The sequence below is a fragment of the Macaca mulatta genome, chromosome 3 (assembly GCF_049350105.2).
Source record: "Macaca mulatta isolate MMU2019108-1 chromosome 3, T2T-MMU8v2.0, whole genome shotgun sequence".
In the NCBI taxonomy this organism is placed as follows: Eukaryota; Metazoa; Chordata; class Mammalia; order Primates; family Cercopithecidae; genus Macaca; species Macaca mulatta.
The window spans coordinates 93,052,862-93,079,305 of record NC_133408.1 but is presented as its reverse complement, the minus strand read 5'-3'; the positions used below and the strand labels follow the sequence as shown (position 1 = coordinate 93,079,305).

The following is a 26,444-nucleotide window of genomic DNA, read 5'->3' as shown; positions in this document are numbered from 1 at the left end:
GTATCCCAAAAGCTTGTGTAGCTGTAGAAGGATTAAAACTGTGAATTTTGAGGTACAGGCAAACAGATCCAATCCTAAAGGCATTTTTGTTTGGGTGTCCCACACATTAAGTTGTAAATCTGAAACAGGAAACTTGAAATCATTAAGGTCACATATTTATAACATCATATTCAATTAGGTTAGAAAAGTGCAATATCTGTCATCATGTCATAAAAAGATGTGTTTTTCTCTCAGATCTCTTATAAAGAAAAGCTCCCTATATTGTTAAGGATAGGGCTGTTTTCAATCAGTTACAAGGAGCAATTCAATTACTAGATGGTTTAGTGCAGTAACTGACTCCAGACTAATTTAATTTCTTTAGGTCTCTAAAGATCAATTGATCTGATTTGTCCCATCCCCAAAGGCTGTTTATGAAAAATTCAGACTTAAATATCTGGAAATGAAATCCAAAACCTTGGCCAATTTCACACTACTTAGGTCATCTTGCAAACTTTCAGCTAGTCATGTAAAGAGTGCTGTCTTTGCCCTCAGACCATTGAAAGCTACTTAGCTTCGTGTACATGTGAGTGCTCCCACATCAGGATGCTTATTCAATAAGTGGAAAATGTGGCCGCATGCATTATCAAATCTGCCGTTCTAAAGAGCAGTCAGACTGAGTACCTCCTATCTTGTAAACCCATGTGCAACTACAAGGCTATTTTTACTCTAGGAGTAGTTTATTAAGACTATGAAACATAGAGTTACGTGGGATAAAAGTTGTTAGATGAAATGTTCATATAACAAGATGAAGAACTTGTAATTATTTTACATTTTTAGATTTATAAAATGCTGTCATAAATGCCAGTTTATCTGATTCTCAGAATAAACCTCTGAGGTGAGCAGGGTTATTTTTTCCATTTTCTAGATGAGGGAACAGACTCGGAAGTCTGGTGACTTCTTCAGGGTCACTCACCCAGGAGAAGGCAGAGGTGAGACTCTAAGCCCTAACTTTTTTTTCTCCCAATATATCGTACGTACCCCCATGGTCTGAGACAGAAAAATATGACACACACTATAAAAGCAGATCACTATCACCCCACTGCATCACTGTCTCCATTCTTACTTCATACCTGAATAAAACTGAGAAAAAGTTCACTTAGAACAATCCCCACTGCATAAACCCAATGCAGCAGGGCTTCTGGCCCTCAGAAACAGGAAATAAAGTCACGACTAAATGAAGTTGCCTTTTGCAAGTGGACTCCTTTGTTACCCCCACTGCTGGTAGCACATTCTCAGTGACTTGTATGCCACCTAATCTGAGAGTTACCACTTGCCTTCTCTCTGCACTTTGCAATGGATTTTCAATCACAAGCTCAAGTTTCTTTTCTTGATCTCAACACTTTCAACCAACTTGTCAAGTTCTCCAACTATTTAATCTTTCTTTTCTGCTCAAATCCCATAGTTCCTGCCCAACATTCAGCCTCTCCTGCTAGCTCCTCTGTTTCCCCACTGAGCCTCTAAGGCTGTTCCCCTAAATCAAACCTCCACCTCACATTCTGCCATTTGGGAAGGCTTAGGAAGGCTGAGACAGCGGTTGTTAAAATACGTAATTATCTCTTAATTTGAGTTGCCAAGATAGGTTAGACAGAAGTGCTGAGGTCAGGAGATGTGGCTATGTGGGTAACAAAGAGTGCAGCAGAAATGTGCAGCAGTTAGTAGGGAAATTACACAAAGATGTAGAGATAAAGTAAATCAGTGGTTCTGGTGGCTAGGGAACTTCCCCGGTCAACCAAGACATTGGGCCACATAAAAGAATTAGTGTGTTTAAGAAGTACAAATAATCAGTCAGGTTTAAAAGTCTTCTCTTTGAAAAACAATTTTTGACGTTCACACTGGGCAAAATATGTATCTCCATATAGTAATTACTCATCACCTCAATGGTCTCAAACTGCATGAACCATTTTAATTGAGTAAAAAGTAGGGTAAGTTACAGGCACATGATTTCACTTGTCTTCTTAGAGGTCCTGAGGCCTGCCTGATGTCTCTCCTATTAAATATAAGCAGTCTACTATATTGGTAAAATTATGTGACCTTGAACTAAATTACATCTCCTTGTTTTAAAATTCCAAACTACCCTTACACTCTTTGTGTTAGCAAATATATCTACTTGGGAAGGTAAAAGGCTATCACGGTTCTGTTTCTCTACAGACTGCCACTCATTGAGACATGAAGCTTAAGAATATCAAGAGCACTAAGTCTTTAATAACAACAAAGCCCTATTTTTTATAGTAGAATAAATGTCCTGACCAAAGAAACTATTTCACTCAGAAATTAAGCATATAATAGATCCAGTCACAGTAGCTGTCAGACTTAAGCAGTTGCATATGTACCAGGAATGGGGCACAGAGAATAGAAGACTATACATAGTAAGGTTATGATTCTCTGGTGTCGAAAGGAGTGTGTTGTTACAAACTCCCTCTTCTCTTGATCTTATCTGAACAAGAAAGTAAACAGAAAATTCTCATTACCTCTCAATGTCAGTGAGCCTGGAGGAATCCCGGAATCCTTTGGCAAAAGGATTGCTATCTATTTTCAGCTTCGTTATCTGGAGAAAGAATGGGTACAAAATAGTATCATTTCTGAGGTCAAGGAAGTAAAATCAGAAATAGTTTGTTCATTCTCTATAGCACACCAAGAATATCTTAATGTTTCTCAATGTCGTGAGAAGGGTGGAAAGTGCTACACATGTTCACGAGGGACAAATCCCACCCAGGTGGGATGGGAGGGGAAGGTCTCATAGAGGAGGTATTAAGGACAGGCTGGAGGTCGACAGATAGATACAATTAGGGATGGGAGCCTTTGAGGCAAAAGTAGATGTGAACTGGGGTGTGTAGTATTTAATATATTATATAATATGTCAAAGGCTAGGACTGAACTGAGGAATGGGAGAGCCACCTAAATGGGATAATTATGCAGAATTCCAGCACTGATAGGGAACAAAAGTAAGAATGCAGTTTCATTTGACTTGGTGACATCTTTTTTAGTACTGTGAGTACATATACATACCATAATAGATAAAAGGTAAAATGGCCAATAATAGCCTCATGTTCAATATGATATTGATATACATGACATAAAGCCTTCTGAATAGAAATTTTCTCCTATTTCCCTTTCCATTTGACTCAATCAGAATCAAATTAGTCCATCTTTTGTTATCCTTCCATGAAATGTTATTTATAAATTCTATGTTTTTATGGAAAAATACATTCTAATAATAATCACACTCTGAAATATTAAATGTCCATGCTGTGGTGTTCAGAATTCCCATAGTACTACTATTAGTGTAGAAAGATCCATGAAATTGTATGCACCATGCCTCTGAAGGAGAATACATTAAGTGGCAATGAAAAAATACAGGAAACACTGATTAAAGGATACTCAACATGAAAAATACTGGAATTGTTAGAGTTGAACGGAAGCTGAGAGACCATCTAGCCCACGGTCTTATCCGACAGATAATCACACACAAACTCAAAGAGCACGAGGGCCAAGATTCAGCTGGTCAGTAACTTAATTAGAACCAAGAAAACCTTTAAGGAGTCATAGCTTCTCAGTATCAAAATTAGAACCCATGGTCACCTTTAGAGAGAAATGCATGCTAAAGATTCTTAACATGGGGAAAAAAAGTTACAGGCATGTCTTCTTCTTTCAAAGTAAGGAGTACACAATCTAAACAGATAGTTTGAAATACCTCTTGCCAGGCCGGGCACTGTGGCTCACGCCTGTAATCCCAGCACTTTGGGAGGCCCAGGCAGGCAGACCACAAGGTCAGGAGTTCAAGACCAACCTGACCAACATGGTGAAACCCCGTCTCTACTAAAAATAAAAAATTAGCCAGGCATAGTGGCATGTGCCTGTAATCCCACCTACTCAAGAGGCTGAGGCAAGAGAATCACCTGAACCTAGGAGGCAGAGGCTGCAGTGAGCCAAGATCACGCCACTGCACTCCAGCCTGGGTGACAAGAGCAAGAGCAAGAGCAAGACTCTCTCTCAAAAGAAAAAAAAAAAAAGAAGAAAAGAAATACTCTTGCCAAAAAGCAACTTCCTCCCCAGTCGGAGTATATCTATAGAACACTTTAAACTGTTAACACATGAGGAATTTCTTTTTTCATTTCAAAAGAAATGTGGTTTTTTTTTTTTGTTTTTTTTTTTTTTTTTGGCCAGGCGCAGTGGCTCACGCCTGTAATCCCAGCACTTTGGGAGGCCGAGGCGGGCAGATCATGAGATCAGGAGATTGAGACCATCCTGGCTAACCCGGTGAAACTCCGTCTCTACCAAAACCACAAAAATTAGCCGGGCGTTGTGGCAGGCGCCTGTAGTCCCAGCTACTCGGCAGAAGAATGGAGTGAACCCGGGAGGCGGAGGTTGCAGTGAGTTGAGATCACACCACTGCACTCCATCCTGGGTGACAGATATAGGCTCCGTCTCAAAAAAATAAATAAATAAATAAAAGTAAAAAAATAAAAATAAAAAATAAATGTGTTTTTTTTCTTTTTTATGGTTTCTGAAAGTGATCTAAACCAAGGCACAAGCTGCAAAGAAACTATTTATGCCTTGCTTAAAATGAAACCCCCCATACTAACCCAGCCAGAAAGACTCCTCTGTCAATAACACTGGCAAATTATAAGATTAACTCTTTGATAATATTAATTTTAAAAAACATTTGCTCACGCCTGTAATCCCAGCACTTTGGGAGGCCGAGGCGACCAGATCACAAGGTCAGGAGATCGAGACCAGCCTGGCTAACACAGTGAAACCCCGTCTCTATTAAAAATACAAAAAAATTAGCTGGGCATGGTGGCTGGTGCCTGTAGTCACAGCTACTTGGGAGGCTGAGGTGGGAGAATGGCGTGAACCCGGGAGGGAGCTTGCAGTCAGCCGAGATCCTACCACTGCACTCCAGCCTGGGCAACAGAGCAAGACTCCGCCTCCAAAACAAAGCAAAACAAAACAAAAAAAATACATTTGCCTCAGAAATGCTCATTTTTAGCCCATGAACATTCACTGTCGAGCAGCTAAAGAAAATAGCTATGCTACGGCATTGGTAAGGAAGTCTTGTTTCATCCACTCATTCCGACTAGGACTTGTTTTTGAAGGTCAGTTTTGGGAGGGAAGGAGAAAATATTTTTTTTGTTTGAAATAAATTACAAACATCTTCTAAAGCCCAGGCAATCAATATAGTCTACGATTACAAATATCAACAAGATTTTAAAATCCTCCAGGACATGAGCTATGCCTCTTTGTAATGAACAACTATATATAAAATACGTTCTACTTCTGAAGGGCTTTATAGTTCATTAATATGCTTTCACAATAATTCATCAGCAAATAATGAGGATTAATCACCATGCACATGCACTGCGCTAGATGTCGGGATGACACGCACAGCTAATCAGAGCTGGAACTGGTTCTAAATGTTGTTAAAGAAGGTGGCACCACCTCCAACACACAGTTAGAGACATTAAGGGCGAATCAAACCCACAGGAAAATTTCAAACTGAAACTGTGAGGTGGAGCAATAAAGGTAAGGCTGCCTTTAAATAGCACATTTATAAAATTGAAAAGTAAACAGGCTTGCCAATGGATAAAATTTTCTACATATAACAGATAATATATCTGATGAAAAAATCATTTTGAAAGAACTGTTTACAGTCATCTCTCTAAGACATAAATATATCAAGCTTTTTCTGAGTCTTTACAAACGAAAAGGGTAGAAGGTATTACCTATCTGTTCTAATGATTAAAGATGGACTTTTGACATATTTTATCTCTGAAAAGAATTCTGAAAATCACATTTCTTGTTCTTTTTTCAAAAGATAAAGATATTGGTTCAGAATATGATTGAGAAGTTATCTTAAATTCTTCAGTGCTTTAATACCATAGAAAATACATACTCTCAAAACACGTGTTGCTCAACTGATGTGTCACCATATCTAATAATACTGCCATACTCTGAGCAAAGGAGTAACTTAAATTCAACATGAGTTTTCAGATTTCTTCGAATTTTCTCTCATTATGAGAATTATCTACTTCGAATATCATTTTAATCCAACTTTCATAATTCCTAGGAGTATCAGTGGAAATTTCTTTACATTTTGATATAATTTCAAACTTCAGGAAAGTTGCAAGAATAGTACAAGGTGCTCTTATACACCCAGATTTATCAATTAACTACAGCAATGATTTAATTTTAGTGTACTAATTAGAAAAAGAATTCAAAACAATTACTTTCTCTATTTCTACTTAATCTAATTCTAGGGAAAATGATTGCTTTTGCACATGAGAGCAGAAAAAACCTGAATGGATTTATTATCACTAAAATCGTATGGGAGTTCTGGGTTGATGCTACACATTTCTGAACAGCTTTTATGGGGTATTAATAATTAGCAGCACAGAGATTGTGGATTAAACTTCTTTGTGAGCCCACCACGTTCCTTGTAGCCCACTGTCACTAGACTCTGAATCTACTAGGGTGTCTACAATAAGAACCCCACAAATATTTGTTGAGCTTTACCTCAAGAACAAGCACAGTCAGAAATATGATCTCACCTTTTCACCAATTATGAACTAAGTGAAACCATGAATTTACAGGAAAAGTATTTCATTTTTTAAATTTAAAGATAAAATAATTTTTAAATAGCAAAATTTTAACATTCTAGGTAATCATACATTTTAAAAGGTCAGACGTAGAGTTTATGCCACCATATTTAAATAAAGGCCAGTAGCTATAAAGAAATTCATTTTTTAAGGTGTAGTTTTACATCTCTTTATGAAATGTGGGATAACTAAAAAAAAAACAAAACACTTGAGAAGTGATGAGAAAAAGAAATTGAGTTACACACAGTGATTTCAGTTGGACAACATTTCATTCATGTCCGAAGAGAGGATGCCTGCAGCTTGTAATGCTGTTGAACAAATCACCTGTATCAAACGTAATCCTAAAAGAAGTATCAAAAATAAATCAGCTACCAAACATTGTAATGTACAGAAACCAGAGGTATGGCTTCTTTATAACTCAAAAATTCTTAAAAGCAGCAAAGTTTCTCACTTCATCAAGAGAAAACACTAACAAGCATGGTTAGTAGTATGTGCTTAAGAAATGCTGCTGTTTAGTGTGGGTCTACATATATCCAAATTACTAATTCAGTCTAAAATACAACCCTGCTTTTTCATGTATTATTTGCAATTCCTAACCAGAATGTTCACTCTTTTGGCATCTCTATTATCTTTAAACAAATGTGTGGAGGGCAGATTGTGACACTACCTGCTGTGCAAAAGAGAAGGGGACCTTTTGCCGTGGTTATTCTGTATAGTATCACTGGATCCAGCTAGGGTTGGATCCAGCTAGGGTTCCCAGCCACAAGGTAAAACTGGCCCTCAGAGACCATTTCTCCAATTATCAGGAAAATATCTGACCAAAGGCATTTAAAAATGAAACTTGACCTACACTTCAACTCTACAGCAATGGTCTGCCTGCTCAAAAACAATGCATGACCTTTCAATCTTAAATTATAAAATAGTTTGTTGAAAGTGTAATGTATTTAGCTTTTATCCAATAATGTAAAGAAATGCAATCATTCGCTTGCAAAAACCAGAGAAAGAAACAGCAAATAAAAGGTCCTATTTTCATTACTTATAAATGAAACTACAAGGCACAATAAATGAGGAATTTTTTTCACAAATTGTTTTGGAAACTCTGACTTGGATTTCAATAGACATAAAAACAGCAGTCATATCCAAAGCTTAAGATATATGAAAGTGGTCCTAAATGTGAATTTTTAAATCTTCCTCTCTTTTCTCCTCCCTCTTTGTTCTTTTTATGTGAGAAAATTCTAATACTATACCTAGTATATATTTACTTTATTTACTATATATTTATTATATGTTATAGGCTATTATATGCTGCAGGATAATTATTGTATGTTATAGGAAAATTACTACACAAACTTGGTAGAGCAGTGAAGTCAAAGTAGATGGTAGAAGGCCTAGAAAGAGTCAAGGATAACTCTAGAAAATGACACAGGACTAATGAAAATGCTAACCCACAAGTTCATTTATTCACTACACATGTTTACTGAGCACCTACAAGATGAATTTTGATTGGTCTTATGAGGTTTATAAACCATTTGCAAAACTGGCCTGTTAGGACACCTAATCAAATTGTTGACTATTAACTGGATTTCTATTTTAAACGCATATGGCTTTGTGCAAGGGGCTATGGTTTTAAAGGTGGATATAGAAAACTAAACTCAGACACAGTAGTATCTATGAGAAAATTAATTCTGAATTTAGTCACTTTCATTGTGGTTACTCAGCAATGAAATGACATACTAATCATATTTATACTTAATGCAAGAAAGAATAGCTGGGCACTGATGGCTGGATTTTGATGCCATTTATGATATTAATTAGAAATAAACCTTTGCAAAAGGAGCAACTTGTGTTGAAATGTGTGTATTAGTATCTTCACCTATTTCCATTACCCACATTTTCAAAGTCAGTTTTCGATGACACTGTCAGTGGTCACCACTTCCTTGGCCTTGCAATCTATCATGATGTCACCAAAAAGATGGAATTAAAACCCAGAAGATCAAAACCTCATACTGGTTCTGTCACTTACCAGATTTGTGACCTTGGGTGAATGTCTTCACCACACTGACCTCAGTTTCTAATTCTACAAAACGGGACTCGTGGGGCCTTCTTCAAGGCATCAGTGTCAGAATTGAATGAGGTGTTTAGAAAAAAATGTGGAAAGAGTTTTCTAAATTAAAAGTAATAAATCCAAACCATGAATTTTAACTGGATCCTAGTTCAGAGGGGGTTTGGGGACAGTTGGTCTATCCTGAAAATTTTAATATAAACTGAATATTAGGTGATATAAAGAACAAATTCTTATAAATTTTCTTAACTGTGATAAAGATGTTGGGATTACAAAAATAATGTCCTAATTGTCAGAATAGGCTTACAGAGTGTTTAGAAGTGTCATAAGGCATGCAACTTAGTTTTAAAAGGGGAGGGAAGAAAATGGGAAGGAAGAGGGGAAGTACATATGCATATAGAGAGAGGGAGAGGGAGGAAAGAGAAAATTTGGGGGAAAAGCAAATTTGGCATTGCTGAATCGGGGTGGAAGGCATGTGAGGTTCATTTTACTATTTGTTTAGTTTTTTGTATATCTGAAATTTGTTCTAAATAAAAAATTGAGTGGAAAAACAAGAATGAGAAAATGTCATTAAAGATGTGGCTCCAGTTGGATGCAGTGAGTACTAGCAGATATTCTGACCTCTTGTTTAAGATGATCATCATCGTGTTACACTTGCTGATGTGTGGTGTGAGCAGCACATTTGTTTAAAAAAAAAAAAAAAAAAAAAAGAGCATAAAGAGTTGATGCCCTCTAAAATTGACATCTCAGAGTCTATCAGGGCCAAGAGCTGAGAGGGGGTGAAGTTCTGCTTCTTCACTCACAGCTTAGAGGTTAAGGGCACCCCCTCTTGAATCTTAACCACCTGAATTCAAATCTGCAATGGGAGGAGCAAGGTCACTTCATATGACTTAAATTTTAACTCGTCCCTCAATTACCCCAACTGTATGATGCTGAATAAAATTACGATTGTTCCTATCTCACAATATCGTTGAGAAGATCAAGTATGATTATGAATTCAAGTACTGTCTTGCACATAGTAAGCACCCAAATGGTAGTTATTGTTATTGTATTATGTAAATAAGACCCTCCTATGATATGAGAGGTCCCACCAACACTTAGGCAGGCTTGTTGTCTCACCTATTAAACCAAATCTCAGGCATTATACTTTAAAGTTTACTAGAAATTTTAATTTTTCTTTGTCTCTATAATTTTCACTAAAAAAATAAAGAAGAAAACAATTTACCTCTTCTTGCTTTGGCCCTCTTTAAAAAGAATTATGATAAAAGGAATGAGGTTTCCACATGACAAGTGTCTATGTCATTCCCAAACATCAATAAGGTTTCTTAAGTTAGCATAAATTTAAATTGTTATATTAGCATAGTATATATTACAAAAGCTATGAAATCCATTAGTGTAAAATGAATGGAATGTTTTAGGAATCTTTTTGGAGCCTATGATATTTGCATTCCATGTGCCCTCAAATAAATTAAAAACAGGATTGCTGGTTTCAGTGTTCCAGATTCTCAGAGAAATAGCATTAGTGCTTTAGGCCTTCGAAGGCTTCCATCTAACCCCCAACTTTTAGCTTGGGCATTCTGTGAATGTTTCCACTCCTGTGTTACCATGTTGGAGATAATTCAAAGGTTACAATACTTGTCTTTACTATAAGATGACCAGCGTGATAACAGTTATGCCTTAATTTATCTCATTAACTAATATGCCACTAAAATTTTAAAATCCAAATAGTGACAAATTCTCTTTTGACATTTCTGAGATAGCCCAATCATAACCACATGCCTTATTTACAGAGCAACTTCCCACAGCTTCCAAAGGCTTGTTTGGAACAAGCCTACACACACCACTATGTTTGATCTTCACAGCAATCCCCTAAAATGGTCTGGTCAGTTCTTGGCCCTAATATATAGGTAAGGAAAATAGCAGCCACTGGTGAAATGAAATCTACTCAAAGTTGTACAGAAATCCTAGGAGAGTAAGCCTTATATGCATCCACTCTGGCCATGTGCCCACATCCCTTTTCCAGGCTTCTGCTATCTCATTTGTGTGAGGCTGGCTGTGATGTCAGCTTCATCTTGCCTTTCCCAAGAGTCTCCACACCACCTCGCTTCCAGGTGACCATCCCCCTCTGGACTCTGAGCCATTGCCAGGCAGCATCTAACAGCTACTCAATCAGAACCCAAAACCTAACAACATCAAGACAAGAGGAGAGCAACAGTCTTGGCTACCTATGACCAATGAAACAAACACAAGACACAAAGGCACCGAGAGGTCATGAACAACTGAATGTGTCAAGTAAACTGAGCATGTGACTTCCTTTTATACTGAAGCGTATGAAAAGGAATTCTATTGCTGGTCCTTTCTGACGGAGAGAAGTTACTCACCCTCCCTTAGCTTCAGCTTCCTCACCTATGGAGTGTTAGTACTGCCACAGCCCCGTAAGCTTACGCTAGGCACAAAAGAAGAAAATGTATGGGAAGTGTCTATCAGTACATGGCCCTTAGTATGGCCTTGATAAATATTTACTAAGTTGGAATAAGCCCTATGGATGAAGAAATGCATTAAGTTTACCTTTTTAAATTTTATTTATTTTTTTGAGGTGGAGTCTCGCTTTGTCAACCAGGCTGGAGTGCAGCTCACTGCAACCTCCGCCTCCCAAGTTCAAGCAATTCTCCTGCCTCAGCCTCCCAAGTAGCCAGGACTACAGGCACCTGCCACCACGCCCAGCTAATTTTTGTATTTTTACTAGAGACAGGGTTTCACCATGTTGGCCAGGTTGGTCTTGAACTCCTGACCTCAGGTAATCCACCCACCCTGGCCTCCCAAAGTGCTGGGATTACAGGCGTGAGCCAGCGCACCTGGCCAGAAATGCGTTAATCTTAAATGTGATGTATAACAGAGAGTAAAAAATATAGGTTGAGTACCCCTTATCTGAAATGCTTGGGACCAAAAGTATTTTGGATCTCAGATTTTCTCAGATTTGGGAATTTTACATTATACTTACAGGTTAAGCATCCTTAATCTACAAATCTAAAATCCGAAATGCTCCAATGAGCATTTCCTTTGAGTGCCATGTCAATGCTCAAAAAGTTTCAGATTTTGGAGCATTCAGATTTTGGGTTTTTGTATTAGGGATACTCACCTTGCATATAATTCAATAATATAAATCAGATATCTTGATGTTACGTACTACTATAGTTTACTATCTAAAAAGACACTTAAAGTCATTTTACCAGAATTATCTCACCCTAAACTATAGCTGAATAAACCTCACAAAATATCTCAAGTATCAGCAGTTTGGGCAGTTGGATAGAATAGGTGTGTTTAATTCAGCAGAGAAACTGAGCCTTTAAATGTTATGAAGCAACAAGAACATGGTTATACATGTTACCAGAAGGAGGAAAAAGAGGCAAGTAACTTTCTGGAGAAGAAAATGTGAGAAAGCAGATTGGGATGAGTGTGGGTGGGGAAGTGGGCAGTTAAAAACCTCACCCATAATACAGAGATTCTAGAAAATATAGCGTAATACACAGTCATTCAACACACTCTTAGAGGTCCTAGCACTGAAACTCAATAGCTCTCTGCAAAGAGAACATCCATTTTGGGTACTGGGATATCTCTTCTCTCCAAGAAAATGTAAGAACCTCCTAAATCCTTCTCTTATGCAGGAACTAAATTGTGAACTGTACACTCACCAGTTGATTCTGGTAGGCAGTGACTGCCGTAAAAACTGTTTCTGGAAAGATGAAAGTTCTAAATTCTTCAGACTTCAGGTTGAGCAATGAGGCTGTGTGGTCTTTCTTCTTAATGATGTGCACCCTTGGCTGGTACTTATGCATTGAGTTCAAAATTATCTACAACAAAAAGATGGCAAGTACTGAATTTTACATACTTATACTGCTAAACAGGCGAAATTACAGTGAGGCAAGAACGAACCAAATAGTCTACAATTTCAAAGTCAATTTTAAGATACGGATCTACCCTTTCCAGCCTTAAGGCAAATCATTTTCACAAGATCCTGCAGAGTCATTGTTGTGAATCACATTTTACCAAAACAACTGCAAACCACACAGGTTGTTTCAAGTGTCCTTTCTAAAATGGTAGGGGGAGGGGTCATCTGAAGGATAAGATTCACCTATTTTTAAAAATAGTCTTTTAAATACTTTTGGTTTGCTAGTCAAGTTAGACCAAAGGATGCAAGTCTAAATTTTCTAGAATAAGAAATCATATATTCTAAGAGGCCAGACTATTATTTATGGAGAAAAAAATAAGAGTTTAGAAAAGCAGTGTGGTGTTAGACAGACTTGGGTTAAAATTTTGAATCTGTCAGTTTCTAGTGCTTTAATCCTGAGCCAAGTAATCTCATCTCCCCAGTTCCTAGTTTTCTCACATGCAAAAACAGTACTAACCTCATAGGGCTGGCACACAGGAAACAGGAAGTGCTCAGTAAATGTGAACTGTATTATTATTAGTAATAGAAGGAGTATTTGACAGCTTCCTTGATTTCTAACTTCCAGTTATTAAACCAAACTTGAATCATGATAGCCATCTTCCATTCTGTAGCCAGTAAAAGTTGCCAAGTACTCAGAAATCATAAACACACCCTCGTTAACAAGGCAGCCAAGAGATAGTATTTTTCATATATCTTTTAAATAAAATATAAAAGCTAGCCATTATGCATCAGGGCAATAAAATTCAATTTCAGATAGAAAAGGTTTCTCACATCTTCCCTCCTGCCATTCAGACAGCTATCTAAGTCTGCAAAAGTTGGGGGTATGTCTTTCTGGGGATAAGAGGGCTCACATTGTATGCCCTCCTCTCCAAGGAGCTAGCAGAGAGCGCAACTCTCAGGTGACATCACACGATAAACAGCCTAGCAGGACCAATGGCACTCTGCTGGTTGCTGCTGCTAGTCATGCAACTGATGGCTCCCTGGCTTTCTTGGCTAACCTGGGTGTTGGGCATGAGTGTTTCTGCCAATTGACTTTAGCAGAGTTGAATACTAGTCACTGTGGGATAACTGATATATAATCGCTCGCTCTGTATGCTGAGGTGTAAGGCAACCTAAAGTTACAGGGTTTCAACTGCAATTGAATTTTGAACATGCTGCCTTTTTATGATCTCAAACTGGAACAGGAATAACTGAAACAAAGGAGATCTTTAAATGAATCAAAATAATGTTTTTGAATGATAATATGATCTCTTTGTCTAATGCATTTATTCCAAGGATTTCAAGCGATTGATCCTCAGCCAAATGCTTGAATAAAGTTGAAGTAACAAAACCAAATATTTTCCTCCTATCACTAAAATAAGAAAAAAATTAACATTCATCATATATTCTACTGAGAAGATAGGAAGAATTTTCACATCATACCCAGTCACCCATACATACACATACCAAAATGGAATATGCCCTAAGCTTTAAATAAGCTTCTTCTTCCGCCAGTTCTACCACCTGAATGTTAATTTCCTTTGGGGAAGGTTACTGGACAGACTCAGACACCAGACTGAGCCTCTAAGACACGAGGGCTCCTTGACTCTCTGCTCAAGCCCTCCTGTGACTTGAGGACTAAGGAACACTAATAGAAATGTAGACTCTGCTTCACTCAAGAAATAATTCTTGAGAATAAAAAAGTTTCCTTTTCTGAAACTAAAACTGCATCTGTAAGAGAGGCTTCTTCAGAACCTATTCAAAGAAGTTAGCTTAACAACACAGGATCTAAAAATCTTTCCTTGTATTAATAGTTTTCAGAATACACTAATTCTGGTGATAAAGGGTTATATTAAATATAATTTTTTGGGGGGACAGGGTCTTGCTCTGTCACCCAGGCTGACTTGCAGTGGCACAATCACAACTCGCTGTAGCCTCGACCTCCCAGGCCCAAGTGATCCTCCCACCTCAGCCACCCAAGTGGCTGGGACTAGAAGTGCATGCCACCACATCCAGCTAATTTTTTGTTTTGTTTCGTTTTCATAGAGATAGGATCTCTCTACATTGCTCTGGCTGGTTTCAAACTCCGTGGTTCAAGCAATCTTCCCAGTTCAACCTCTAAAGTGCTGGGATTACAGTGTGAGCCACCGTGCCTGACCAGTATAAAAGTTTTAAATCTAAAATGCATATAAGCAACCATCTAAGACTAACCAGTTTTTTTAAGGTATAATCTTGGTATATCCAGGCTAGACCCTAGAGCTTCTGAAATCTAGTTTAGAGCTATTACTACCCAACGAAGCTGATGCTAAAAGAAAAGCATTTCAATTATGGACAACTGATCTCAAAATGGCTCTCAAGTATTTTTGGAAAGACTCAAATAATTCCTCTAAAAATTTCATATATAGAAAATTCTAGAATCGTAAAAGAATTTCATTTATCCCTGCAAAAATTTCCATTAAAGTTCAAGAAATTTTAATATAAATGACGTTAAGAATGATCACTGACCTACAAAAAATCACTCCATACTTCATAAATTTTAACCTGTAAAAAAAAATTTATAAGTGGAAGCATATTTAAAAAAAAGAAAAGAAAATTATGCCAATAACCTTAAAGATAAAGATCAACTTTCTTTTTCAACGCATAAAAAAACAGAAGCATATTAAGCTACTTCCAATATCCCAACAGCACCACCAGCAGAGTCCTGAGTTAAGTGGCTACCCTGACTTGGTTTTAATAAACACGGTCTCCTGTGGGCAGAGGGGTAGTGCTAGCACCTAAAGTGATTTATTTGGTTCCAGGTCTAATCCAACCATTTGAAACCAAACCTGGAACTTTCTTATTGTCTACTTATGACCATCTTTGTTGAGAAGGTCTTCAAACACTTCCTCTAAATTGCACAGATTTGATCCTTACACATTGTATATATGTATTCAAATATCACATGTACCCCATAAATACATACAATTATTATGTATCAATTAAAAATTATTAAAAGAAGAAAAAATTATGGAAGTTTATCTAAAGTTCTCTTAGCATAAAATCTAAGACAGAATTTTTATGTGAATCTTTATTTAAGAGCATGAAGTAACATCCCAGCAGTGCCTTAAAAAGGCATTTTATCAAATATGTAAGGACCTGCATCAATGACTATTTGTTCTATTAAACTACTGATAAGAACACAGAGTTAACTTTTCTTTTTTCCACATTCATAAACTTTATACTGACACAAAATCAAATTGTTTTGTTTTTAATACAGGGCTTCTTTATGCTTTAATATTCATGAAACTCTCCAAGAAAAAAAAAAGGTTACATAATGAGTAAACAGCACTTTCCCAAACTGATCTGGACATAAAATCCTTTTGTTATTTCATCTATATGTTCTATAGAACACACTTTGGGAAACCCCCATCAGAGGTCCTAGCCCTATTCTCTTTAGGTTTTATTATCTGATATGCAGCTGACAGAAATTAGATGCTTAACCCAACAACAGGCTATAGTAGCCTCCAAAAAATGTATATTCCCTTAGTTTACTTGGCTCTGGTGGTACAGCAATTTCAGAAGCCTAGGAGTTCCACGGGACAGAAGATCCCTGACCCTCTTGCATAGAAATGGCATACGGCATAGCATCCCTATAAATGACCTATTAACAAAATCAGTCAAAGTCCCCTGAAGAACACATAAATGTTCCCATAAAATGACTCAGAGATAGAAGGTGGGAAGGGGAGAGGGAAGGCAGGAAGGGACTCAGAGAGAGACAGTTTTGTGTGACTTGTCCATTCCATCTCAGGGAACCTGCACAGTCCAAAGCACGGTACTTACATGGCCATGTTGATCCAGTTCATTGTTGGTGAGTTTCACCTTTTCAAAAGACACCATCTGTTTGAGTAGTTGTTCCCCAGTGAAAGGAGAATCTGGGTGCACATAGAGCCTAAGAAAGTTAGGAGAAAACTATTGAGACTTTTTTAAAAAGTCTGTCTCTGTGGGTTATAAAATGTTCTAATTCTAAGGGAACACATAAACCATGTATAAGTGGTAAATTTTACCGCCCCATATATGTCAAATTTATTACTGTTGCAATGTCAAAACAACTCTAAAATGTCTAATGTATTTCTTCATGTACCAATTATCTAAATGAGATAATACTTAACAAATTTTCTATTAAAAGCTGAGCAAGCCATTTTTTAAAGGGGTGTGTGTGTGTGTGTGTTCATCTATCTAGTCCACTACTGGTCTGCTTCGATCAAACGCAATATCTTCTTTTTGAAAGTGCTTTCAAAAGAAAAACTAGCTTACACTAATTGCATAAGTTCCTATTATAAACGTCTCTTAAATAACAATGAAAACGTAAATAATTTAAACGAGAAAATAATTTTAGAGAATCTATTTATTTAAACTTGAAGGTTTAAAGTTTGTGTTCTTAGTAAATACAAGACGGAGTAATTTTAATATAGGGACATGGAGAACTTCCAGTAGTCCAGAGGCCAGCTGGCATTCTGTTCTTCCTGTTACATTAAACACTACCACTTTCACCATTATCTGTTTATGTGCTCACTGAATGAGAGTTAAAACAAGCTAGACACACTTTACATTATTCAATTTATTTATTTGTAAACAGTGCAAGCCAAAAAAAGCTCTCACTTGGATGGGAAAAATTTGTTTATCATTTATTGATCAGTTGCTACATGCAAGGCAATCTTTTACTCACTCACAGTTAAATGCAGGTCACTTTTTCTACCTGTGATAATCGACTTAAATCCAGCTCTTTGTAAGTCCCCATCCTGGTATCTTCTTGACTTAAGTCTTTCTGAAGTCAGAGAGAGACTACAGAACTAATGAGGGGGAAGCAAAATCCTTGATTTTATAGGACAAATTCCTTTATCCACGTAACAGGTTATTTACACCTAAATTTTATATAGGATCCTTATAACTACAATTAAACATAAATATTTTTACTAGGGCAAAAGCAAGGGATAGAAGTCATAAAATCTTCTTTGTACTATTCATGTAAAGAACAAGAAATCTGTGCCATGGTTTGTCATACAGAAGACTAAGAATAGAAGAATTCTATACAAATGCTTAAACTCACAAAGTCCGCCAGGAGCAATGCACAAAAAGGTTGACAGCACCAAAGATTCTTACCAGACCTACAGAGAAACTGTAAAGGCTTCAGGCATTTGCCTGCCTGTTAATTCCACTGTTTTTAGGAGGAGTGCTCACAGTTGCCTTTCAATTATTCTTTGATAACACAATCACTTTTCAAGTACCATGCTTCCAAGACTATAGCTTTATAGGTGCAGTTGTTTTACTGATCAGAACCACATTCCTCCCTCTAAAAAAATTCAACATTATTTAAAGTCTTAAAGTTGATGAAATGTTCCCTCTTTAAGGATCACATTTACCATGTTATAGCTATTAATAAAATATTAATGTATTTAAATATTATGTGCTTTAAAGAAAAGGAGATGTCCTATATGAAAATGTAACATTATTTTAGATTGTAAGTAATATCTTGCTTATTATTACAATCAATTGATATTGTCAAGCATTATTTCTTCTGATTAGGAATGACTGACCAATGAACTTCAGCCTGAAATAAAACGCTTCAAAGTCCTAAAACCATGGGAAATTTTTGTCATCAGTACAAAACTTATCAACTCCCAAGTTCTTTGCTTTTCTCTTATGGAGACAGATAAATAGCAAACTATTTATTTTAATAATAATAAATAGTTGCTAAATTATCTATAATATTTTTATCCCATAAGCTAAACATTTTTATTTAATATCAATCTAAAAAAGCTGAACTAGGATGAATGAAAAAAATATACAGGAAGCCCCTCCTCTCAAGTCCCCCAGGGACTTAAAATTCCAGCAATAGCTTAAACATGCTTCAGTTAAGATAGTGTATTGGTACACACTTTTCTTCTCCAACCAGAGCAGATTAGTAACATAAACAGGGCATGTCATATTTCCAAAGTCCTGCTGGCCTGCATCAGCTCCCCATACCTTCAGATAGGAAGAAAATGTATGTTTAATAAGAGTGATTAACTTCTTAGAGGAAAGACTGGAAGGCAAAAAAAAAAAAAAAAAAAAAGGAGGGTTTGCTTATACAAAATGGTTAGGAATCTGCTAAAATACTCTCTCCGGTTTAAAATGATATTGAAAAGTTTGGAAGGAAGCTCAAGAATAATAGTAAACTATTTAATAGTAAATAGAAAAGAACACTAATTTTATTAATTTTAATATCTATTATAAACTGGTGAATCTTACTCAACTAAAAAAAAAAAACCCAGCAGCAATTGTTTTTTAGATTTTCTTAGTCTTGACAGTTATTTAATATACTGATTTGAAAGGGCTGGGAAGACGCCCTTTCTAGTCTCTTCCGAGAATGGAAAACTCTGAGAGATTGCTTTTAATCTCTTTTCTAGTGCACTTAGCATATGATAAGCTCAATAATACAATAAACTACTAATTAAGCTGAATATTCTATCTGAACCATATGTGTAATTGTCTGTTGATTCTCTGTCTTGACTATGACTCCAGACTAGACACAAAGTACCAGCCGTAATTTAACAGTTCCCTAATCTGTACATTTAAATAAATTCTTAGCTCTGATATAAACTTTCAATCAATCACAAAAAGTCATTAAACAACAAAAATTACTCATTAAACATAAACAACAAAAATTAGTCATTAAAGAAAAGTTATGAAGCTGGGTTTTAAAATCCCAAATATAAAGTCAGCAAATATGTTTTGTTTTGTATTAAAGTAGGCAGTTACATTCCTGTAACTTCATCTATTATTCTTCATATAAGCAAGTGTATGTTTTCCTGTTAGAATGCTCATTTGGTTAAAACAATAATAGTAAAGGTTTGCATGTGCTTTTTTAAGGATGGTACTCCTGGAAAAACTGTATTAGCTATGAATTTCACAAGAGTAAATATGCATGATCCCTAATAAGTTAACTGAGGAATGTTTCATGTAAAAGAACCTGTTATTGAATTACATTCATCCGCTAAAATTATAAAGGGAGAAAATAAAACTTAGCTTTTTTTTTTTTAACTTAAAAATCTCTGAACCTTTATTGGTCAAAAACAACTGAATTTTACCTAAATGGTGTTTATTATATGCAGTTATAACTATATGATTAACAAATACTATAAGCAACCATTTTACTAACATACACTCTTCTAAAAAGAATTTTAGGACAACCATTTCATCAGTAGGTTTATTCACTCTGGTTTTAAGCAGCAATTAGAGGATGTCTATATTTATATTTATATTTATACAAAATGGGTCCACATTTCTAACTGAAATTTAAGAAAAACTTTGAAATGAATTGCTGCCTAACGAAACATAAACTTAAAGATAGTGTTTTCTCTATGCACAAACTACCTTTCTCAGAGCCTAGCCCATATTTTGTGTAGTCAATCCTGGAGTGTCCAGGCTTGGAATGCTCTCTTGCCAGAGCCCGCTGCTTTAAAAACACACTTGCTTAAAATTCACACAAGCCAGAAACATTCTGACAGAAGCGTTAACAATTTTCTCGGTGAAAAATCCGGAGGCACGAACCTGGCTGGCAACGGCGGGTCGGCTTTGCCAGCCACCAGCCAGGAGGACCGGTGGTAGGCGTAGCGGTACCTCTTGTTGTCCACAGGGACGATGTCCATCAGGACTATGTACTTGGCCTCAGGATCCACCCCCGAAAAGGACACCCGGATGGTCGGAAACATCCTCCTGACAGAGAGAGACAGAGAATGGGCCCTGTTTATGCTGCCTAATAAACTGGCCTGAATTAGGAAGAGAGGAAGGGAGGGAGGGAAAGGGTCTGACTCCCCTCTCTATCCGGTCCACAAACCCCTCTTTTGTTTTGTTTACAGCCTCAGAGAAGTGAATACAGAGACAGGGTTTTCTTCCAAGCCTAGATAATTTTAAGAGTCACCTTTGCAAGTGTTAATTGCTAGGTGAAAAGGTGTGGGTGGAGGTGGGGGTATGTTTTAACACCAGAAGGTCTGTGATTAGGGAAAACCCTATTCATTTTAACGATCAAGCACTTTAAGTGTCCAAGGAACCGAGGTCCCTGGAGCTGGCCCAGTCACACAACTTACCCGCATCCCAGCCAGAAAACTCTGCTCTTGCAAAACAAAAGCCAAAAGCCAAGGTTTCTGGGAAGGATTTCTCAGAGACCCTGCAGGTATTTTCTGCAGTCCCAAGAGCTAGAGCCACCAAGTTTTGCCGGCTTCTGCCCCATCCCAACCTCCCTGCAGCCCTGCAGCTTCCTGCCTGGCCAAAGCCCGCCCGGCTCTGGCGCCAAGAGGCCCCGAGCAGTGCTCCTTCCTACAGGGAATTTTATCGTTTCAAATTTCATTCTTCCGCCCAGGTTTTAATTTCAGTCTTTAATGGGAGCTGGCAGCTTTTGCAAATTGAGGCTGATAAAAGGGAAGCTACTCACCTATCTAGAAGCATCCAGCAGCTCACCAGGCACCCCTGGCACAAATTCCTCCTCCTTCCAGATCCCGACCCTCCACCCACCAAACCTTCTCCAGCTCCAGGGAAAGCAGACCACACCCTTCAGGCTTAGTGTGCCTCCCTGGTCCCTGTGCCCTTCTCAACAAAGGCAGGGTGGAACTTCCCATGACCAAATCCTGAGAACGCAAATGACTAGACATCCTGTAGCTCTTAATGCAAGCTGGTGGAAAGAAGCTGCCCTGGAGCTCAGCTCTCTCTCTGCTCCACGACCAGCCAGCTCTCATCCAGTTCCTGGAAGCACCCTCAGCTCCCCAGGGAGTGTCCTGACTCTCTACCCCCAACCGCCAAGTCCCAACTACCTGCCAGACTTGGTGATGATCATCTCGGTGCCCAGCTCATGGAATTTGTCCCAAAGCTCCTTGGTTTCCAGGCTGCAAGCGATTTTGGCCATTTCCTCACTGGGGATGATGGGGGTGGTGGGGATCAGCGGCTCAGTGCACAGAGAGGAGGAAGACGGGCTGCTGCCACCGCCTCCACCAAACTCCCCGTGAGCATCCAGGCTGGTCAGCTCACCCAGAGGCTGGGCACAGGACGACTTCTCCACAAATTGCTCTGGAGGCAAAGAGAATTGTGAATGACAGCTGACACTGTTCAACAAGGAACGATCTGGAAAGAACAGCATAACCAAAATGGTCACTTGGATTTGACTCAGGAAAAGTTAAGCTCAGAAACTCCAAGCAGGGCTCCAGGAATGACGTATCACTGTATACTGTATAAAATTACCTGGGATTCCCACAGAGTAGCATGCCCAGTGTTTCCTGACCAAATTGGTGAGTTCTAGAATGACTACTTGTCTCCACCAGTACTGCAAGCGACTTTGGGAAACAAAAATGTAAGAGAGGAAGAAGGGAAAGGTGATGATCATGAGGGAAAGGTGATGAGCATGAAGGATGCAAAGCAAATATTCCTATTGTCATCTCTCCCAAATTCTGAACTTTGTAGCTCATGGAACTGATGCCAGTCCTGCCTCTTTGACAACCAGGAGAAATTTTTCTCCATGGAGAGACCAAAGGAGCAAAGAGATCAGCACCTTCCTCACTTGGAGAGGAACTTTCCCTTCCTTCCTGGAGCCCTCTCTCCATAAGAGAAAAGGAAAGGAGGATAGGAGGGTGAAAGAAAAATGGGGAATGTTTAGTCACTTCACCTCTGTGCCTGACTTTCAGTTTTGTAAGCTTTATGATGAGAGTTAGAACATTTTTGTAATATTCCTCCCAGCCCGAGATCTTACAAAAGATGTTAGCGTACAACTTGCTAAATCACAGGAGCAGGTTCTGTGGGCCATTTTCAGAAGAGGCTTAGAAGAATTACTTGAGGGGTGATGTATAAAATTTTTCTGTCTCCCAAAAAGGTCCTAGAAGTGAGGAAAACCACCTCAAACCCAAGCCAGCAGTGTATTAAAGTGAGAAGAATGCTCCGCCATCCACCACCAGGCTGGAATACTGCTGCCTGTGAACCAAACATTCTCCCCCACAGCTGATAAGGGCCTCGGACTACACCAGTCACTTTGATGGAATACAGGGAGACTTTTGTAATTGTCCCAATTATCTTCCATCCCTTAAAAAAGAAACTACTTGAATTTGCAATGTGAAGTTGATCTCTTAAGAGTCCTCAAGAAATCAAAGCCAGTTCTAAATGTATGTATGTGCATGTATATGATGTGTGTGGGCATATGGGACACGCACAGATCATAAGGTGTTTTATTTCCTACACATCTTTGCATGAAGAAAACAGGAAACAGAATGGTTTTACTTTTACTTCTCATGCAATGATAATCCAACCAATGAAAATGTTTTAACTTAAGAATAATCAAATTAACTGCCATCCTGATTTTTTTCAGATTAAAGAAAGGAAACCATACCATAACAAAATCTTATTTTCTACTAATATTTTCAGAAACACATTCACATAATGTCTTCGGAGAGAATTAAGAAGTAGTCTTAATGATTTTTTTTTTTTTTTTTTTTTTTTTTTTTTTTTTTTTTTTGCTGACAACTGAAAGAGGCAAACTCCCTAAGCCACAGACTGACCAATGCATCAGGATGGGAAATAGGAAAGGAAGAAAACGAAATAGAAATGATTCAGCGGACTGAAGCTGTTCTTTTAAATAGACTTTGCATGTTTAAATGGGCAATCCTGGGACACACTGGAATCCCCCTCCCCACTCTATAGTTTGCTTCAACAAAAGCCCCACATTCTCTCTTAACAGAACTTTTAGGTGTTTTGCTTGCTGGAGTCCTTGGCTTGCAGTCACCTCTGTTGAACTGGCCAGTGTAAGGAACAAGAACACCAGTTCTTTCAGAGCCCATCTCAAAAGCCAGGAGAGGGATACGCATTTTATAGACTAGTGCCTACGTGTGTGTGGGCATGGGGGTGGCGTTGGAGTTGTCAGCTGGGCATGGCTTTAAAGTTCAAGAGTCACAAACTTCGATATAAGGTGGTTTTTCTCAGAAAAATAAAGAGAGAAGGAAGTAATGTTGAAATGACAGTGCAGCTGGGCCTGGCATGTTTCCCAATTTGCTGTCTACACTTCTGTCAGGAATTGTCACCTGAAATCCTCTTTTCCTGCTATGTAACAAACTGAGATATTTACAAAGTATTCAGGGGCCCCTAAACAGCAATGCATAATGTTGAGAAGTCGCACAATATAACTTTGAAATTGTTAGTTATATTTTTCTGAACAATTGGAGTTTGTTTGATTGATTGTCTCCATTCTTTGGCAGGTTTATATTTAGATGGGAGGTCAGTGGGAAGAACCAGGGGAAGGGAGTGAAAACTTGGAAGACAGATTTTTTACTTTTATTTTTTTGACATTCTGTTTTCTAGAAATCTACTAGTTTCTTTTTCCTTGGTTTCAAGTAGCTACAGGAATTTTACTTCTCTCTTTATGCCCAAGCACCTTATTTTTTATCTCGAATACTTCCTTTTCTTCATGTTATCATTATTTTGGATGTGATATGTTAACGTATTGGGAAGGACAGAGAGAAGAAAAGAAAAATTGGGGAGGGTTAAAAAAGAAAAACTAAGTTTGCTATCTGATTTTCACATTGTAGGGATACCAGATGATCAGGCTGTGTAATAATTATTTCCTGAGGATCCATGAGGCAATGATGAGAATGCTTTTTTTCTCTGAGTTGTAAAGAGATTTTTAAATATTTACCTTGGGCTGGTTCTCTTCCATGTAATTCACTAGTGTTAAGAAAAACATAATTCCTATTCTCCCTTTACTCCTAACCTAGTGTCTTCTATAAATGGTAAAGGTTGTTAAACAAACAATATAACTAAAAGTAGAGAAATGTGAGAAATGGTTACTGGTTAGTGTTTTTGCCAACCTCAACTGAAAATGACGAGTTATAAAATGATGTCTTGGTGATAAGTATAGAGCTTCAGTGAATAAAATGGTTCGTGCAGGGAGAACTGGCTTTTTCTGCTTTACAGTGGCTTCAAAGAGCTTGCTTTGTTTTGTCTATTCAAGTCAGAGGAAAACCAAAATTAAACTGGTTTCTTATGAAGTCGTTTAGCGTCTCCCTGGTTTCAAACGCACAAGCAGGTGTTACATGCACAGTAACTCCTGTTGAGCCTTAAAAGCAGTTTTATTATTATTTTTCCTTGAATGTTTTTATGCCAACGAACATACACACATACCATACGTCCGATCTGATATACGGATTCTAGAAACTGGGGAGCCCGACGGGCCCAGATATAACATGCACACCCATAGCATTCAACAGACTGGAGCCTCCAAAGAAAACCTGGACCCAAAAGAAAAAAATCTCCCACCCGCGATGTATGGCTCATGATTTGAGCATCAGACGCTGCTGCGAGCCGCCTGCAGCCAGGGGACAGGGGCAGAGACGGATGCGCAGCACCCCAAGTCCTCGGCGGACAGCCGGGTAGCCCAACTTACCCAGGGGTTTGATTGTGTTCTCCGTCGCCTCCTTCTCCTTAGAGCCGCCGCTCGACATGAGTGCGGCAATGGAGAAGGCGTTGGCCCGGGAGGAGAGTTGGGGCTTGGGCGATGCCGTGAACTCCATGATCCCCAGCACGCGGTCCTGGCCAGGGACTGGGTCGTCCGAACTGCCGTCCAGATTCCCCAAGGGAGACAAAGACCCGAAACACAGCGCAAAGTTTCCGAGACCAGTTACAGCGGGGCCAGGGGCTCCAGAAGTGTCAGCTCCAATCTCTCCAGAGCTGCACACTGGCCTCTATCCCCCACCGCAAAGCCCCAGAGCCGCAGAGACTTCGAGGGCAGCCGGAGAGGAGAGGGCCCACCCAGCACTACAGCGGGTGCGCACGCCCCGGGGCGCTCGGCAGGACGACAGTCTGCACAGCCCAAAGGCGGAAACAAGCATCAACTGCACAAAGTCCTGGGGTCCTGGAGCATTCCCTCCGTGTCCTTCCTCTCTCTGGGGCTGGGGACAGCCGGGATGTCTCAGGCTAAGGTAGCCACCAGCCGAGCGCGGCTGCTAGGGCGCTAGCGAGGGGAGCGCGGCGCGGAGCCACCGATACTGAGCGCTGGCGCTTGCTGCCCTGCGCCTTAATTTGCTGGCGGCGGCGATCCCGGAGGCCCGCAGCCAGTCAGCGCAGTTCCACGTCACCGCTTCCTGATTCCGCCGCCGGGGGCGGGGCCGCGGGCCGGGTGCTGAAGACGCGCCTAGGGCGCGGCGTCCGCGTGGCCTGTAGCCCCTGCTGTACCGTAGCCCCGCACAGGTTCAGAGAAAAGGGTACCTCCACTAGGCTGACGCAGCGGCCATGGACACCCCCGCCTGGTCTCGCAGCCCCGGGCGGGAGGGCGGTGCGCGCTGTCAGGAGAGGACCCATCATCGCGGCCTAACGCCCGCGATCCGGGCATGGCCCACTTGGGGAAGCTATGACCAGACCAGAGGAAGCCTCGGGAGTTCTCGCTTTTTCCATTCTTTTTCTTACCTGCGCTCAAAGTTCCAAAAAAAAAAGTAGGGAAGCGCTCACTAGAGCGGAATCCGGCGCCTCTGAACCGGCGCCAACTGGCCAGGTCCATACTCGGGGCAGATCCCAGGGCTGGGACTCTCGTTCGATGGTCCCAAATTTGATCTCCTTGACAGTGGGGCTGAGCAAATGCAGCCCTGAGAAAGATAAGCTTAGCGAGAGCTGCGGGCATTTGGCAAAGGATGCTGCTCTCAGAACCGTTGCTTCTGCTCCTCACCAGTGCGTCTCTAACCTGGGGCTCCTCTTTTCCCTAGAGGGACCCTGGAAAATGGGGCGGCTGCCGAAAGGAAGGCGAAGGTCAGGGCGCGGAGCCCTACAGTGACCACGCGAC

At 39.3% G+C, this 26,444-nt stretch overlaps 1 protein-coding gene across 1 annotated transcript in view; it reads right to left on the bottom strand.

The window, feature by feature from the left end:
• TBX20 (T-box transcription factor 20) overlaps positions 1 to 25,678 on the bottom strand; it is a 56,760-nt gene extending 31,082 nt beyond the window's left edge. The window contains exons 1-6 of the mRNA XM_001105053.5: positions 25,056 to 25,678; positions 21,451 to 21,703; positions 20,195 to 20,359; positions 16,445 to 16,553; positions 12,390 to 12,548; positions 2,508 to 2,584 (exon numbers count right to left, since the gene is read on the bottom strand). Of these exons, the coding sequence (XP_001105053.2) occupies positions 2,508 to 2,584; positions 12,390 to 12,548; positions 16,445 to 16,553; positions 20,195 to 20,359; positions 21,451 to 21,703; positions 25,056 to 25,182 (890 nt within the window). The 5' untranslated portion in view covers positions 25,183 to 25,678. The remainder of the gene's footprint in view (positions 1 to 2,507; positions 2,585 to 12,389; positions 12,549 to 16,444; positions 16,554 to 20,194; positions 20,360 to 21,450; positions 21,704 to 25,055) is intronic.
• Between the last annotated feature and the right edge of the window lie 766 nt (positions 25,679 to 26,444).